At 43.0% G+C, this 16,721-nt stretch overlaps 1 protein-coding gene across 2 annotated transcripts in view; it reads left to right on the top strand.

Moving 5' to 3' along the window:
• The first annotated feature begins 2,162 nt into the window (after nt 1-2,162).
• Nucleotides 2,163-16,721, top strand: part of fbxl17 (F-box and leucine-rich repeat protein 17) — a 218,349-nt gene continuing 203,790 nt past the window's right edge. For both annotated transcript variants that reach the window (XM_084551370.1, XM_084551369.1), the window contains exons 1-6: nt 2,163-2,614; nt 4,381-4,886; nt 5,099-5,467; nt 5,667-5,789; nt 5,914-6,171; nt 6,251-6,382. In XM_084551370.1, coding sequence (XP_084407496.1) covers nt 4,401-4,886; nt 5,099-5,467; nt 5,667-5,789; nt 5,914-6,171; nt 6,251-6,382 — 1,368 coding nt within the window. In that variant the 5' untranslated portion in view covers nt 2,163-2,614; nt 4,381-4,400. The remainder of the gene's footprint in view (nt 2,615-4,380; nt 4,887-5,098; nt 5,468-5,666; nt 5,790-5,913; nt 6,172-6,250; nt 6,383-16,721) is intronic.

The following is a 16,721-nucleotide window of genomic DNA, read 5'->3' as shown; positions in this document are numbered from 1 at the left end:
GTTTCAGGTAGCCTTCCACAGTTCTGGTGTAACCAGGCAGGTTTGTAGACCTCTTTTGTTCACACTTGCTTTCTCTGTGCTGCCCAGAAAGTATATTTCGGACTGAGGTTGGGGCTTTATAATGTCCTTAAGCAATTTCACCACAACTTTTGAAGTATACTTCTTATATTGTCATTTGGAAGACCAATTTGCCAAGCTTCACCTTCCTGGTCGATGCCTTGTTTGAGGTGCACCAAAGCATCTCCACAACATGATGCTGCCACCCCCATGCTTCCCAGATTGAATGGTGTTCTTTGGCCTGCAAGCCCACTCCCCCTTTCCTCCAGACATAACAGCCATTATTTATGGCCAAACAGTCAAATTTTTGTTTCACAAGACCGGAGGACATTTTCTTTAAAAGATAAAATATTTGTACCCACGTGCAGCTGCAAACTGTGGTCTGACCTTATTTTTTCTTATTAGAGCAGTGGCTTCTTTCGTATTGAGCAGCTTTATAATATGTTCGTTTGTATACAGTACATGTGCATCACTGCATATGATTAAAACAATCATTTACATGCTGTTTTCTGAGCTTTCTGCATTGCAAAATTCATTGTAAAATAGAGTTGGTCATGGGTATTATGTTGGTGTTTAACTATTAAAGGGATACCCCAATGATTTAGTTGCAAAAAAGTAATCTTATTTATTATTAGAGACAGAAAAAGCTGGACTGCACGCTTGTTTTCCCACAATGCATCACAACAACAGATGCTGTTAAACCCTCTCTGCCATCCAACATGACAGCTTTTTATTTGACGAACAGATACAGCCACGTTCTCAGACTTATAAAGATCCAAATCCACTCCAAATCCACTGCAAGGTGGTCGATAAGGTAGTAGACGACAGGTGTCAGATTCATTAGAATATTTTGCCAGTGCTCCAGATACCAACCAAACTTGCTGCAAGAATGCTACCACTTAATGTTTGAGGAATGTCAGTTCATCTGCGGTAACCTTAGTAAACACAGCTGACTTGCTTTCCTTAGAAATATGCACCATTTACAAAAATATGTGCACACACTGTAACAGCAGTGTTAAAGGTAGCTAGACATTAATAAAAGTTAATATGTAGTTTATACTGTGCTACAGTGGTGCATTCCTGGTCTTAAGGTCATGCAGTCATGCTTGGCCATCCCATTTCAGCTGTCAAACAGCTCAAAGTGTTTTATCTTTGGATCAAACACACAAATAGGTTTTGAACTTGGATGTAATTATCAATACAAAAAAATTCTACAAAAAAAATAAAATGTTAATTTATGACCAGGTACACACTGGAACTGAGGTTAGGGATACTTGAAACTTGAACTCAGAATCAGAATCAGAATCAGCTTTAATGGCCAAGTATGTGCACATACAAGGAATTTGACTCCAGCAACTTTTCTCTCTAGTACAGAAACAATTTAAATAAGTGAAATAAAAATAAAATAAAACTCAATCTGTACACATAAAATATAGGATAAGAGCAGATATATACACCAAACCAGGGTTTTGTACAGTGAGTATATACAATAGTGCAGAGTTATTGTTTAATGTTCATGTGAATGGTCTCACACTCTGACTGCTCAGAGTTCATCAGAGTGACAGCCCGGGGGAAGAAACTGTCCTTATGACGCGTGGTTTTGGCGTACAGTGCTCTGTAACGCCGACCTGAGGGGAGGAGTCTAAACAGGTTGTGACCAGGGTGTGAGGGATCTGGGGAGATTTTCCTGGCCCGCTTCCTGACCCGGGACCGGTACAGCTCCTGGATGGAGGGAAGATCGGTACCAATGATCTTCTCTGCAGCCCTGACTGTTCTCTGCAGTCTGTCCCTGTCATGCCTGGTGGCGGATCCAAACCAGACAGTGATTGATGTGGTCAGGACAGACTGGATCATTGCAGTGTAGAAGATGATCAGCAGCTCCTGAGGCAGGTTGAACTTCCTGAGCTGACGCAGAAAGTACAGCCTCTGCTGGGCCTTCTTCCTTACAGAGTCTATGTGGGAGGTCCACTTCAGGTCCCATGCGATTGTGGACCCTAGGAACCATAAAGACTCCACTGTGGGGACTGTCCTGTTGAGTATTGTGAGAGGAGGGGTTGATGGGGGTCTCTTCCTGAAGTCAACTGTCATCTCCACAGTTTTGAGCGGGTTTAGCTCCAGGTAGTTCTGACTGCCTCAGAACTCTACCTCAGTTGTATACAATTCATTAATTCATTCATCCATTCATCTTCTGTAACCGCTTGTCCCGTGAAGGGTCGCGGCGGGGGTCCTGGAGCCTATCCCAGCTGTCATCGGGGTACACCCTGGACAGGTCGCCAGTCTATCACAGGGCTGCAGGAAAGCTCCTAATGTTGAATTACGAATCGCCCTCGTCGGCTTCCGTCGCGCTGCCCTCTCTGTGCGGAAGTGTCGTCCTCAAGAGCAGCAGCAGAGGCAGAGCCAGGGCTGCCACTGTTTGGATAAACACTACGGCAGTTCAGTAGCAGGTTTTCGGGCGTCCGCGTCTCTCCTGCCGGGACCTGTCAGCGCTCACCTTGACCGTGCAGCATAGCAGTATTATGCGAGCACCGTCCGGCGTGTGGGAGCACCGTGTGAAGTGGTGAGAGATGTTTCTTGTTGGGTAGCTACAGCTAACTTAGCATCTGGTGATAGAGCAAGCTAGCCTGTCAGAGAAGAAAAAACCCTGAATTGTGTCAGCAGCAGTGGAGCCGTGTCTTTTTTTCTCTAAATCCGGGCGTGACTGCGTTGAGTTTGCCTAAATATTACACATAATCCTGCTGTGATTTCAGGCAAAACACAACCGACACGATTAGACTGCTTTGTGTGTGTGTGGTTGTGTGTGTGTGTGTGCTAAACAAATGACCACCTGTTCACTGTTTACATCTTTATGTTTTGATTGTGGAGACACCAGAGGACCCGTTGTTGCTGTTCCCCAGCTGTACTTTAATTTGGGTTTTAAAACGCGGGCAATGCAATCTGAGTTATTAGCATTTGGCTTCAATAGAGGGTTCATTAAAAATGCAGACCTTGCTGCTCATGTGTTGTGTGCTGTATTATGGAGATTTGGCTTTACACTCAACATATGGTTTATTATTGCAAACAAGAGCACCAAGCTAGGATGTTTTGTGAAATGTGTTAAAATGTCTGATCTGGCATATATGCACTTGCCAGTTCATTAGGTACAGCAGTCAAAGTGAAACCGTTCTTATATAACAGTCCTGCACAAAGTCTCGTCCATATGGAGGCTGTGGTTTGTAGTACTATTGAATAGTGTTGTCTTGCACCTACATACGTTCCTATTTTTCTGACAAAACCCTGTTTTAGTCAGTGGGCTAGGCTAAATAACAGAAATATCAAACACCACGCTGTTTCAACATAAACTGAACATTATTCCAATCATGAAGGGGAATTTAGTGCACATATAGATGTATAGTAGTATGGTATAGTGTTATATCAGAAAGCCATTTCATTTTTACTAGTGGACCTAATGAACTTGAAGTTGGGTGTATATAGATCTATCTTTATTGTTCTTGACACACAAGGTAGTCTTGGATATTGACTCACAAGCCTTCATTTACATTAGCAGTTTTTGGTCGCCGTCTATAGTGGCCATGAAGACAACCCTCGGTTAAATTGTCCCCATTTTTTTGCACAAAATTACATCCTGAAGTTGACATGAAGTTCGCATCAGTGCTGAACGCTCCACCCACCTTCATCCAACTCCAGAGCTATAATTCAAGGTTAATGCGAAAACTCCTCTTTAACATTTAATATGAAATTTCCTCTACAGCAGCTGAAGAAAGACTCAGTGTCTGGGGATGCAAAAGAAAGAGGTTTTTAAAAAGACTGCAACCTTAAAAGAATAATTAAATCCAGAGGGAGAGGCTTGAAAGAGCACGAACGTATCTTTTTAAGATATTCCTTGAGAACAGAGAGAAAGATCACGGGAAGTGATTAAAAATAACTGAGATTTGATCATTTCTGTGTTTTTTTCAAATTATTTTATATGCACTAGAAAACGTGGTTGTTGTAACGACAACTATTTAGGAAACAGAAACTTTAAAAAAAGGCACAATTACTGAAATGTTGTTGTATGTGGTGTATTAATAATGTGTTATTGGTAATAAGAAGAGTCCACCACACCATGCACATATTGAACCTCATCATTTTATATGCACTGACTGAAACATTGAAATCTCTTCTGAATGTTCTTTGAATGTTTTGCTTTAGGTCTTCATTTCATATTGCTTGTTGCCTTGCTAATTTTATAGTTCTTGTTGCTGCTTGTGTTAATATCAAACCTTGCATGATGATTGGGGTCTTAAATGATGCATTTTTCTAATGAACATATTCCTGCTGTTCCAGAGTTTCCTTGAATCATCTATATGGGCCATCTTCTCTCGAAAAATGGTTACCGCCTAAAGAAGAGAACCCGCAAGTTAGATCACAGGAAGAAGAAGAAGAGGAACTGTTTCCTACAAGGGCCTTGCATGCTCTGCTTCATAGTCCACAGCAACAGCAGTGGTCTCGACGACGACGACAGCGATCATCTTGAGGCCGCCGTCAACGGGTGCCGTCACAACAGCGTCACTGGAATCAGCGTCCCCGTCGTTAGTGGAGTCGGCATCGGAGCTGCAGCTGCCTCAAAGCTCGCTGAGCGCTACGCAGCACTCGCATCACCCGAAGACTGCTCCAAGTTCCTGTTGTCGCCGAGGGAACTAGCCATCTGGGAGGGCCAAGGGAGGAGCCTTTTGTCCGCCGTCCCTGCCAAACTGATACCAGCGCCAGCGCTCTTCCGAACCGCTGGTGTGTCTGTGACCGTGCCCATACCCGTGCCTGTGTCTGGCTGCACCAGCGAATACACTGAGATGGTAGGAGGATGGGGAGTTTGTGCACTGAAGAGACTAAGTTTACCAATCAGTAGTCATAGTGTTTAGTGTTTCACTTTCTAGTCCTTGTTTCATTTGGAGGATCTAATATTAGGGGTGATGCTTTCTCTAGGTGGATGGCGTGCGGTTCTTTCAGACTGTAGATTAAAGGTTCCAGCTGACTCACCTGTGTGTGTGTGTGTGTGTCTCTGCAGGTGTGTAAGAGGAAGTGCTCAGAGGTGCAGAGGGGCACCCCCTGTAAGCAGCCACGCTGTGCCTTCGCTGCTCCTGATGGAGGGTTGGAGAACGGGGGAGTGGGAGGAGGTGGGGGAGACGTCGCCTCGAACTCTGAAACTGGCCACTGCCACCTTCCCCTCTGTCCACTTCCCTCCTCCTCCTCCGCGGCTTCCTCTTCCTCCTCCTCCTCCTCCTCCTCCTCACCTGCTGACGGCTGCTGTGGGTTACCCCACAGTTCAGGCTCGTCCCCCTGCTGCCTGCACCATTACGAGGAATGCCCGGCGAGAAGTTCTGACGCTGCTGATCACTTAAGTATCAACCACCTGCCTTCCTCCATTCTTCTAAAGGTCAGACATCTTCACTTCATCACTTGGTCTCATGCTTATATTTAAAGTTTTCCAGTGATTAAGCACAGAAAAGACTCTAGAATACTAAGGCATACATTGAGTGATTGGTAACATGCTGTGCTTAATGTCAATTAAGGATGAATTCTTGTTGAATGGCTGCTAACAGACGAGAAACTCCTGTTTTTCTTTCTCCCTCCAGGTGCTGTCCCACTTGACAGTGAAAGAGCGCTGTCTCTGTGCCTCACTGGTTTGTAAGTACTGGAGGGACCTGTGCTTGGACTTCCAATTCTGGAAGCAAATCGACCTCAGTGGCCTACAGCAAGTGAGAGACTAAAATGCCTTTTTCCAGTTTTTCTGATTTAACATTTTAGACATTCAAGCCTTTGTAATCATAAAACGTTTGTCGTTCCTGTCCTGACTTCTATCTCCCTTTCCTTGTTCCCCAGGTGAACGATGATCTCCTGGTGAAAATAGCTTCTCGGAGGCAGAATGTGACAGAGATTAACATCTCGGATTGCAGGGGCGTCCATGACCACGGCGTGTCCTCCCTGGCGTCACAATGCCCGGGCTTGCAGAAGTACATCGCTTATCGCTGCAAGCAGCTGGGTGACACCTCTCTGTCGGCCCTGGCCACACACTGCCCTCTCCTGGTGAAGGTGCACGTGGGCAACCAGGACAAACTGACAGATGGAGCACTGAAAAAGGTACATAGGCGAAGTGCAGACACAAGAGTTCAAAAGATCTTTGCTTCTTCTTAACAGCTTCTCCTTTTTTTGTCCTCAGCTGGGAGAGCACTGCAGTGAGCTGAAGGACATCCACTTGGGTCAGTGCTATGGTATCTCAGACGAGGGCATGGTGGCCTTGGCTAAAGGATGTCCTAAACTGCAGAGACTCTACTTGCAAGAGAACAAAATGGTCAGTTCCACTCTTCTGGTTTAGCACTCTCTGCTTTTTTTTTTTGTGCGCTTGTTGTTCTTTTGGATCTCTGCTCGTGCAGGAAGTGTGCGTTCTCAGGCACAGAGGTATAAAAATACATTCGGATTACTGTGGCTCTGTCACTTGTATTTGTTAATGTTGTTAACTGTGATATTGAAGGCTGAGAATCTGTATGATTGGCATGATTTTTGTAGCCCATGCCAACTTTAAGTTCGCTAACTTATGCCGTAATCAGTTTAAGAACTGCTCTCAGGACAGCTGGTTTTGCCTCATACGTTGTGACCTTGCAGATGAGCCGTGGCCATGTCCTATTTGAAGACAAGCAGGTGCAAGAGAAAGTGACGGAGTACCTCAAACCACCACTAGATGTCACTATTTTCCTGAAAACACCCTCCTTCCCCTTTGCAGGCCACAGCTTGTTGATGCTAATGCTAAGTTGCTTATTACTCAATTCCCAACCAAATATTTTACCATGTTTGTCGTTAGAAATTAGGCTCTGATACAGAAAGAAAATGTACTGCTATCATTATTACTATTATCATTATTAATATTTATTTGTTTTATTAGTTTCTAGCTCTCTATTATGCAGATCGTCCTCCTTTCTTCTTCCTGCTAATATTTCTTTGGAGTCCACGAGTAATCATGACCTTGATGAATTAGTCCAGTTGTTAACAATAGCGCAGTTTGTTAAAACTCCATTCATCAACTTAATAGTATATGTAATTAGCGATTACCGCTAGGTGAGAGATTAATATTGCTGCCGATAACATTTCAGCGCGGCGGTATCATTTTCACGCAGTCATTTTTCAGATGCTGGAGCGTTGCAGTTATTTTGGCTTCCCGTCATCAGGGCAGAGAGAAATGAGCTGAGCTTATATGGGAATTGTTATGTCTAGGCACTCTGGTTGCTTGGCCTAAAATTGTCATTAACTTTTCCAGGAGTTAAGACGACCCAGAAAGCACTTATTCTGTCTGACAGCTTGAAATGCGACCTAGGGTTCTGTCCTCCAACTTCTCAGATAAAGGGAAAACGGATTTGTGTTGATTGGTGGGGAAATAGTTGTTATTACAGTCTTTTAAACACTGCACGTCTGGTGCTTTGAGATCCCGACATATGCACGAATATAATAGATTTACCTTTGTGCTCATTTAGACTCCCGACGTCAAATGATACAGGCCGGTGGCTTTATTTTGTCATAATATGAGTAATATCGGATATGACGAAGGTAAAAGGTGACTCAGCCTCTTGTTCTTTCGAGATGTTATTTCTCACCAGGTCTGCTGTTCATAGACAGCAGGTAAAAGCTTTCAGTTCAGATGGGAAAGGCTTCTCTGAAAGGTTTATGCAAAAGAAAGAAAAGAATGAATGGCTGAACACTTGTGGGGCCATTGTGTGGACTCAACCCTTGTTCTCTACATGAATTGATCCAGGGAAACGCTTTGAGATGGGCTCCTTGGTTTTTAGTGTGCTATAAATTGCAAAGTCATGGGACTGAAGTGAAAGCCTCTTAAGACTATGTTATAAGGCCTCTCCTCTCCTCTCCTCTCCTTCCCTTCATCTTTTGTGATATGTTCCTGTGTCTGTCCGTCCTAATCAATCACAGATGAGGATGAGCCGTTCACTCACTCTGATCTGCCCTCTCTCCCTCCTCCTCCTCCTCCTCCTCCTCCTCCTCCAAAATGGAATAATTGAATTGCTGCAGGATGTTTCTGTGTGGTCTTTCGCTCACCCTCTCCTTTTTTCTCTGTCATGTGCACACCCACATACATTTTTTTTTCTTTCTTTCTTTCCTTCCCCCCACTTTCTTGTCATGGCTGTGGTTTTTAGCTCCATGCTGGAGGGTTTGTTTTTTCTGCGTTAAGACCATATTAAGCCCTGACGGTTAAAAAGCTTTTTTTGGCAGGGGAGGGATCGCAACCTCTCCACTGTGGCTGTGGTAGCAGAGCAGGGTGTCCACTAATCGCAGGATTGTCTGGCCAACTGATGAGCCGCAACATTATGACCACTGACAGGAGACGTGAATAACATTGATCATCTTGTGACAATACAATGTTCTGCTGGGAAACCTCTGGACCTGGCATTCATGTGGATGTTATTTAGACATGTACCACCCACCGAGACTAGACCAGGCACCCCCACCCCATAGCAATGGCACTCCTCGATGGCAGCAGCCATCCCACACACACAAAAACGGTTAGTAACAACTCAGAAAATATGAAAAACAGCACAAGGTGTTGACCTGGCCTCCAAATTCACTAGATCCTAAACTGATCAAGTATCTGTGGGATGATCCACAGAGGCCCCCCACTAACAACGTTCTGTTGCCAGACACCACAGGACACCCTCAGAAGGTTTTGGAGGCACAAGGGAGACCTACACAATGTTAGGCAGGTGGTTATAATGTTATGGCTGACCGGCGTATAAGGTGCAGACTTTTTACCACTACTGACACTAACAATAATAACAGCAGTATCTCTGGTGTTTAACTGTTTCTCTTGTCAGTATTGTGTCAATTTAAACCATAAATTCGAAATCAAAGGAAATGTCACAGACAATTTTGGAGACTTAAAGTGAAGTTGAGATATATTTTCTTTTTTAAAAAAGGAATGACAATTGAAAGTTGTTAATATAATGCCAAGGATGTCTCCACGCCTACTAGAGTGTCTCCAGATTTTGTTTACAGACTCTTGCTCTTTCATTGCTTGTTAGCCCGGGGCCAAATCAGCCCGGGGCTGTGGATAACCCTGGGCTAAGAGCGCCGTGTGAAAGGCAGGTGACTCTGGTGTGTCTGTGCCCCTCAGCTTTTGACATCTACCCTGCATTTTTTATTGGCGTTCATCCAGTATTTATGCCAGAGTTGGTTATATTGCAACAGTTGCCTTTCAAGGCTTGTTTTCATCTTCTGAAGCGTCCCCCCCTCCCACCTCCTCTACCCATTCATATTCTGTTCTTTTCCTTCACCTCGAAGGGCAAAGGCTCTGAGAATAGCAAATTCCCCTTTTTCCTCATCTCACTTCAATTTGCCGTAGGGTGGGAGAGGCAGTCCTGAAAGTTTAAGTCTCTCGGTTTCATCGACCAGCTGAAATATAAGTGGCACAAACCTCTTGTCGCCCATCTTCCCCCGTCGCTAACTTTGCTCTGACGTTCTTTTCAATTAAACACGTTGCAATCTGCAAGTATTTTTGCTGAGCTTTCAGTTTTCCAGACTCTTTCTTTCCCCTCTCTCTCTCTTTTAAAAGAAGACTTCTGCTCTCTTGTCTTGTTAAAATCAAAAGAGTGTGCACTTAATTTCGCTTCAATGATGTGATGGGAACATTCTTCTACTGGCTCATCTCAAAGATGCCGTGTCCGCCTATGCATGCTCTCTCCCTCTCTCTTTCTCTCTCTCTTCCTCTCTCTGATTATTTGCAGTTTTAATTAGTCCAAAAATGTGGAAATGTAAGTGGAATTAGAGATGACCTAACGCAGATTACCATGTGCCCTCAATTTAGGTGTAATTACCACTCTGCGTGTACAATCAGAGCTCCTCCGCTGTGCATGTTTGCCAGCTCTCTCATGTCGGCTGTAGGTTTGTGGTGGGAAGGATGTGTTTGTCCGACGGTCAGTGTGAAACACTGGAGAAGATGGAAGTGAAAGAGGCCTCTTTTCCCGCTCTGGTCCAGCTTGTCAGTAGCTGAGTTTTTGCCGGCAGGAGGGAATGACAGCGAGGCTCCAGGCGGCTCAATCAAACGTAATCGCGGATTAAATTGTATATTGACATGAGCAGATTTAATTAGCCGGATTAGAGGGAGAGCAAAGACAAAGGAAGCGATAATGATAGCTGTCAGTTATTATGGGATAGACCTTTTGACATGGGCCGACACGCGCATACACAGACGCCCTAGTTAAAACAACGAAAGTGACACACGCACACACACGGGAGCGGGCGAGCTGAATAGCTGCCAGCTGCGGTGGAATCTCCTCTGGAAACTTTGTTCAGGTATTTGACTGTAATTAGAGATAAATAGAACCACTCTGACCAGCCTCACAAACACAGGATAACACACACACACACAAAGCGTTGTCCATCTCCTCAATCCCCTCCAGTCTTTGTAGACGGGCGTTTAGTCCTTTCAGGATGTTGAATGTCAAATATAACATGATGTATTTAGTCAACTTTTAACTGCTAATGGCTGTGGATTATGTCTGTCAGAGCGAGCGGGGGGAACGTTCAGCTACCATCCAGAGTTTCCATGCTTTCATGTCAAGAAAAGGTCGCTTTAGTTTTCCTACTTTGCCTCTCACTCTCTTTGTCTGTCTTTGTCTCTGTGGATTTTGGAAGTAGCCATATGCAGTTATGGTCAAGATGGAATTTACTGTACCAAACTAGAAGGGGCCGGAGGATTTCTGTTGTTGTGGATCTACATTTCGGCCCTGCCGGTGGTAGAGTCTAACAAATAGCCTTCTCTTCTCTTACTGTGTTGGCAACGGCTGTGGCCAAAGACACTATTTTTTTTTTTTTTTTGGGTTGTCATTCTTGTGTATGTCAATATCTGAGGAATGTCTTGAGGGAGTTTCTGGAAAATTTACCGTAATTCTTCATTTGGATTCAAGAGTGAATGTTGAATTTGTTTGTCGAAGGTCACTGTCATTCTTATGAAATGTGATATCCCAGGAATGTCCTGAGGGAGTTTGTTTTAATTTGGCAGAAATGTTCACTTGGGCTCAGGGATGAAGGGGGTTAGACTTTGATGTTCAAAGGGCAAAAGGTCGTGGTTACTTTGACCTTTTGGGGCGTAGCTCAGCTTGTGAACGTGATATTTGAGGGATACCTTAAGGATATTTCTACGTATTTGTCACATATGTTCATTTGGACTCAAGGATGATTAGGATTTGGTGGTCAAAGGTCACGGTGTAAATCAAGAGTTCATTCCTAATTATGATTAAAATTAAAAATTAAAAAATCCCATATATGTATAATAGGATAAAATATGTCACTTAATCTCCAAAACGTCAAAGGTCAATATCACTGTAATATCACAATGTTCTGCAAAAAACACTTATTAAATTCCTCTTTATTACATATATATTCTATGAATCTTAGACCGACGTAGATGTGTAGTTGGTGAAGGCACATAACTGTGAGCTAGTTCTGATTTTTAATTAAAACTTACACTTTTTCCCTTCATTTTCATTTTTCACTCCTTACTCTTCCCACTATCTCTTTCTGCACCACATTATTATTTTTTTTTCTGAATATACCGTATGTGTAATTACCATCAATATTTAGTTTTTTAGTAGTAATTAAAGAAATTCTATCCGGTTTTAATGCGGATTTAGGATTAATTGCTTAAATGCACCGCTTGGCCCTTTTGAGAGCTAGAAGCCTGACAGAGGATTGTTTTTACAGCTGTGTGCCTGTTTTTTTTTTATTTATTTATTTTTTATATATATCACACATACTGGAGCACAACAGTATTTCAGATCTTTCTAAACTTGGCTTTGGCAGTGTTATATGAGGAACAAAATGCACTCAACAAGTTCGCTAGACTTCCAGCATAAACACATAATGCCATATAATTAGTAACACTATATGTAAACAGACGTTGGTTTGTATATAAGACATCTCCGCAGGGTGCCTTGAAGTAATTCCTTTAGCAGACATGTTTAAAACGCCAGTTGGAGCTTCTTGTCATTATAGAGTCAACCATGATCCGAACGCTACTGTTGAGCTCGACAGTTTGGACACGGCAGTTGAACAAACAATCACTTCTTGTTTGTTCTTCTTGCAGCTTTTTCCTTCATCAAGTCGTCTTCATCAACTGTTCATATTTCTGTGTGCTAATGTAAACCACGTGGACCATTTGGTGAGAAAAAATTGTCTTTGGCTCATCAGCGATTGGGTTTATTTATTTATTTTCTTTACAGAGTTGAATAGCTCCAACAATGGTTGATTAAAAGAAGAAACAATCAGCAGATTAGTTAATAATGGAAATGATTGTTATTTGCAGCGGTGTCTTGACCGACTTGTTAGGATAAAGTCAAGAGGTTTGTTTGTTGCTGAGCTATGAAGTAAGAGACACTTAAAGGGGAACTACTGTTTTTTACAACCTGGACCTTATTTCTGGCATAAAATACGATCGTTTACTCACCCATATAATTTTTGTGTCATTTGCACTCGTTTAGGAAATAATTAGATCCCCATATAGCGGGAGTGACAGAGCACTGAGACGCAGCCTCTAAATAACGCATTATCTGCCATGAAACTCGTTCATTTCGCCAATATTTTGTTGTGACACACTAGTGCTATTCCCCATTGAGTCCAGAGTTACCTGTTATCATCATCCGGGGTCTGTAGATTGACCTACAGACCCGGCGCGCACCCACGACGGTCGGCTTGTATACCTGTAAATTGCTACTGCTAGTTTTTTGCAACATGGCTGAATATTTTTCCGATTCTGAGGTTGTGGACGAACCATAGCAGTAGCAAATTACAGGTAAACAAGCCGACCGTTGCGGGTAGCGCGCCGCTCAGAGATGACATCATCCAGGGTCTGTAGGTCAATCTACAGACCCTGGATGATGATAACAGGTAACTCTGGACTCAATGGGGAATAGCACTAGTGTGTCTACCTATTTAGAGGCTGCTTCTCGGTGCCCTGTCACTCCCGCTATATTGATATACGTTGATCTAGTTATTTCCTAAACAAGTGCAAATGACACAAAAGTTATATGGGTGAGTAAACGATCGTATTTTATGCTACAAATAAGGTCCAGGTTGTAAAAAAACAGTAGTTCCCCTTTAAATACAGTTTGGTCCGCCATGACCGTTGCCTCCATTCTCAGGATTTAGTCTAACTTAACAGCACATTCCTCTCCAATATCCTCCTCTTCGTTGCTCTTTTGAAGTGTCTCCGTATCGACCTGTGTCCCCAAAAAGCTGCTCTGTCTGCGCGCGTGTTCAGGTCGGCTGCTGCTCGGCCCTCGCCTGAAGAGTAATCAAATGCATTAATGAGCACTGACTTTAACTTGGACAGCCGGCTGCACTCAGACACAGACCTCGTCGATATGTTCCCCCCTGCCTTCCGCCTGAAGAACAAAACAAGTCTTAGAGGGGAGGGAAGGAAAAGAAAAGAGAAGGAAAGAGAGAGAAAGAAAAAGCACTTTTGGAAATGTGAGCCTGTGAAGTGTTACTCTGAAGCGATATTTCACCTTGCAACAGTGTTTTCTTTTCAATATTAGTTACCCGGGGAAATTCTTTTTCTAAGGCCTATCAATAACACAAGTTAAATTACTTTTTTTTTTTTTTTTTTTGGTGTGGCAAGATGCTCACTTGGATTCCCTGAGTGGCTCCAAAGATATGTTAAAAGTATTAACCTTGTGGAAAGAAAACAAAGTCAAGTGAATGACAGACATTATAATAACTAAGAAGTGGGACTGCAGACACAGCTGATTTTCTATTGTTGAGCAGTGACAGGATGCCAAAAATGACACGGGAGTCGAGTATTGGCTCGGCGGGGCAGAAATAGAGAGCGGCGGACGTTGTGAGGGAGACTTTGGCAGGTAATGCCAACATTTCTCTTAGCTGAGGCGAATGTACTGTAGTAGTGGTGATGGTCGTTTGTACTAGAAGGAGAAAAATAATTATCCTATGCATAGAAAATGAGGAAAGTAATGTTTCCAAGGCTATGTAGCTTTAAGGTAAAAGTTATTATATATACATGCATTTTACATTCAGCCCTGATGTGATGGGGTTTCTGTAGCACTTTGACTTTTTTCTCACTTGGCTGTGTATTCATCACATGTTGCACCTCTTTTATGGAATTTATTTTACCTTCATTAATTCACCTTGTTACATTTACATGTCACAAACTGATTACAAAGTCTTCAAATTACTGGACATGCACAGAAAACCTGCTGGCTTTGGATAACAGTCTTCAAAAAGGAATATTAATGACCCGACACAAGCTTTATTATGATTGGCTTAAGCGAGGCAATTTGCTGGTTCGCTTTATGTACAGTATATGTCGATAAATCCGTAAAGGTGCGTTTGCGGTGTTGGACCGGACCTCTGCCTTTAGACCCTCCGGTCTGTCGGCTTCTTTTCTTTTTTCGTTCATCATCATTTTGGAGCTTTAAATTGTTTTTATGCCTGAGTGTTTTTGTTAAACCTGCCTCAAATTGCCCCTTGAGGTACAAATAATGTACTTTGGATTAAATTGAAGTCAAATAACAGGAACACCGGATCATAGGTCAATTCAAATCACTATTCTCACATTAACAACATTAACCCAGGCCTCATATTAGCACTTTCTTTCTTTTTTTAAGTCTTAATTGTGTACAGCCACAGACGGTTGAATATGGCTGCTGTGTTTGGTTCTCACCTGCAGAGGGTGCAGTAGGACTGGGTAAGAGCAACAATATTATAACAGGAGCTCAAGAGTGAGCGACAAGGCAGCCCATGCAACACTTAGATTGCATATAAAATATCCCAAACTTAAAGATATTAATATTTCAGTCATGCATGTTCTTTCATTTTCGTCATTCCCACAGAGTTTCAAGTCACTTAAAGCCAATTTGATTTGGACCACAAGGACGCTTCAGAACCTGTTGATACGTTTTTCTCCTGCACAAGTATGAGTGTGTAAAGTGGATGGTTGCTGTGTGGACCTTTTCATGTCCTTTGGATGTCGTGTAATTTATGTATGAATCAGAATTCCATTGAAATGAAAATAAGCGTTTTCTCACCTGTAGCCGGGAACTCTGAATGGCCTTCGCGGTGATAATACATAATCTCTTATTACTGTAGATGCTGTAGCGGCACTCATCCCCGTGACGTTATCAAGCTTTCGCCTGCAGCTACAGGAGTACCGGGAAAAGCACTGAAGAATGTTAATGTGAATGTGACTTCCATTTCTATCCATTTTCTGTTCATTGCTTACTCTGGCTGGGAACATGGAGGGACTGCAGCCAGAGACGGGGGGTAAAGCTCCGATGAAACCCACATTTCTTTTTTTTTTTTTTTCCCCTAGCTTTACTAGGGGGCTAGTGCGCAGGCTGTGCAAAATATGCTCTGCCTTCAGGCTAATAAGCCACTGCTGTTAGATTTTTACAAGCTGACACTTTGTTAAAAATTGGAAAAATGGATACTTGACACTGGATGAAGTTAAACGGGAGATTATGGGGTTTAGACTGTTTATCAATTAGAACAAAAGCAAGCAAAATGTCAGAATTGGACGCTTAAATGCAATATAATATACACGGATCAGGCATAACATTATGACCACTGACAGGAGAAGTAAATAACATCTTGTGACAATACAGTGTTCTGCTGGGAAACTTTTGGACCTGGTATTCATTCATGTGAATGTTACTTAGACATGTACCACCCACCTAGACCAGACCAGGCCAGGCACTCCCACCCCATAGCAATGACACTCCTTGATGGCAGCCCAGCAGGATGCAGCCTGACACAGGCACACACACAAAAAACAGTTTAGGAACAACTAAAAAAAACAGCACAAGGTGTTGACTTGGCCTCCAAATTCACTAGATCCCAAACTGATCAAGCATCTGTGGGATGATCTACAGATGAGGCCCCTCCCCTCAACCCATAGGACCCAAAGGCCCCCACTAAAAACACCCTGTTGCCAGACACCACAGGACACCCTCAGAAGGCCCATGTCCATTCTCTGATGAGTCACAACTGTTTTGGAGGCACAAGGGAGACCTACACAATATTAGAAAGGTGGTCATAATGTTATGGCTGATTGGTGTATGTGACGGGCATTTTTCATGTTTTATAGACCAACTGGTCCGCTGTTGAAATAAATAAATCTACAACAAAGATAAGCTGCAACTCTAGACAGAATGAGTCATTTACTTACTTACACTTAATTAACAATTCCACTAATAATGGAAACAATCAATAATTGCTTCTGTTTTCCCTCCGTCTAGCCTTTCTGTGGACCTCGTGTATATTTTAAACCCGGCTTTCACCTAAAGAACAATCTTGAATTTTATATATTTGCTTCAAAGTCGATAGCCAGCAGCAAGTTGGAAAGCATATGTCAACACGACAGTCAGGCCCCCTTTTTTTTTTTCTTTTGATCATCAATTTAGGCAAAAATATTTGGCATCGTTTTCAGTTTTCCAGAAGAGACTCTGACCTGGCCAGTGTTTAAAGAGCATTGCTTTAGAGGCCCTCTGTTTATCCAGCTCCAGACAGCAGCAGCAGCTTCTGACACCCAGCCAGGGATGTCACTATGATTCATGGCCCTTTCCGACACCTCGCTCATGCCTTTACTCTTCTTAATCTCTTTGCGCTCTCCCTCCCTC

The sequence above is a fragment of the Chelon labrosus genome, assembly GCF_963514085.1.
Source record: "Chelon labrosus genome assembly, chromosome: 9".
Lineage (NCBI taxonomy): Eukaryota > Metazoa > Chordata > Actinopteri > Mugiliformes > Mugilidae > Chelon > Chelon labrosus.
Note: the sequence above shows the minus strand (reverse complement) of the source record. Positions and strands in the feature narration are given on the sequence as shown.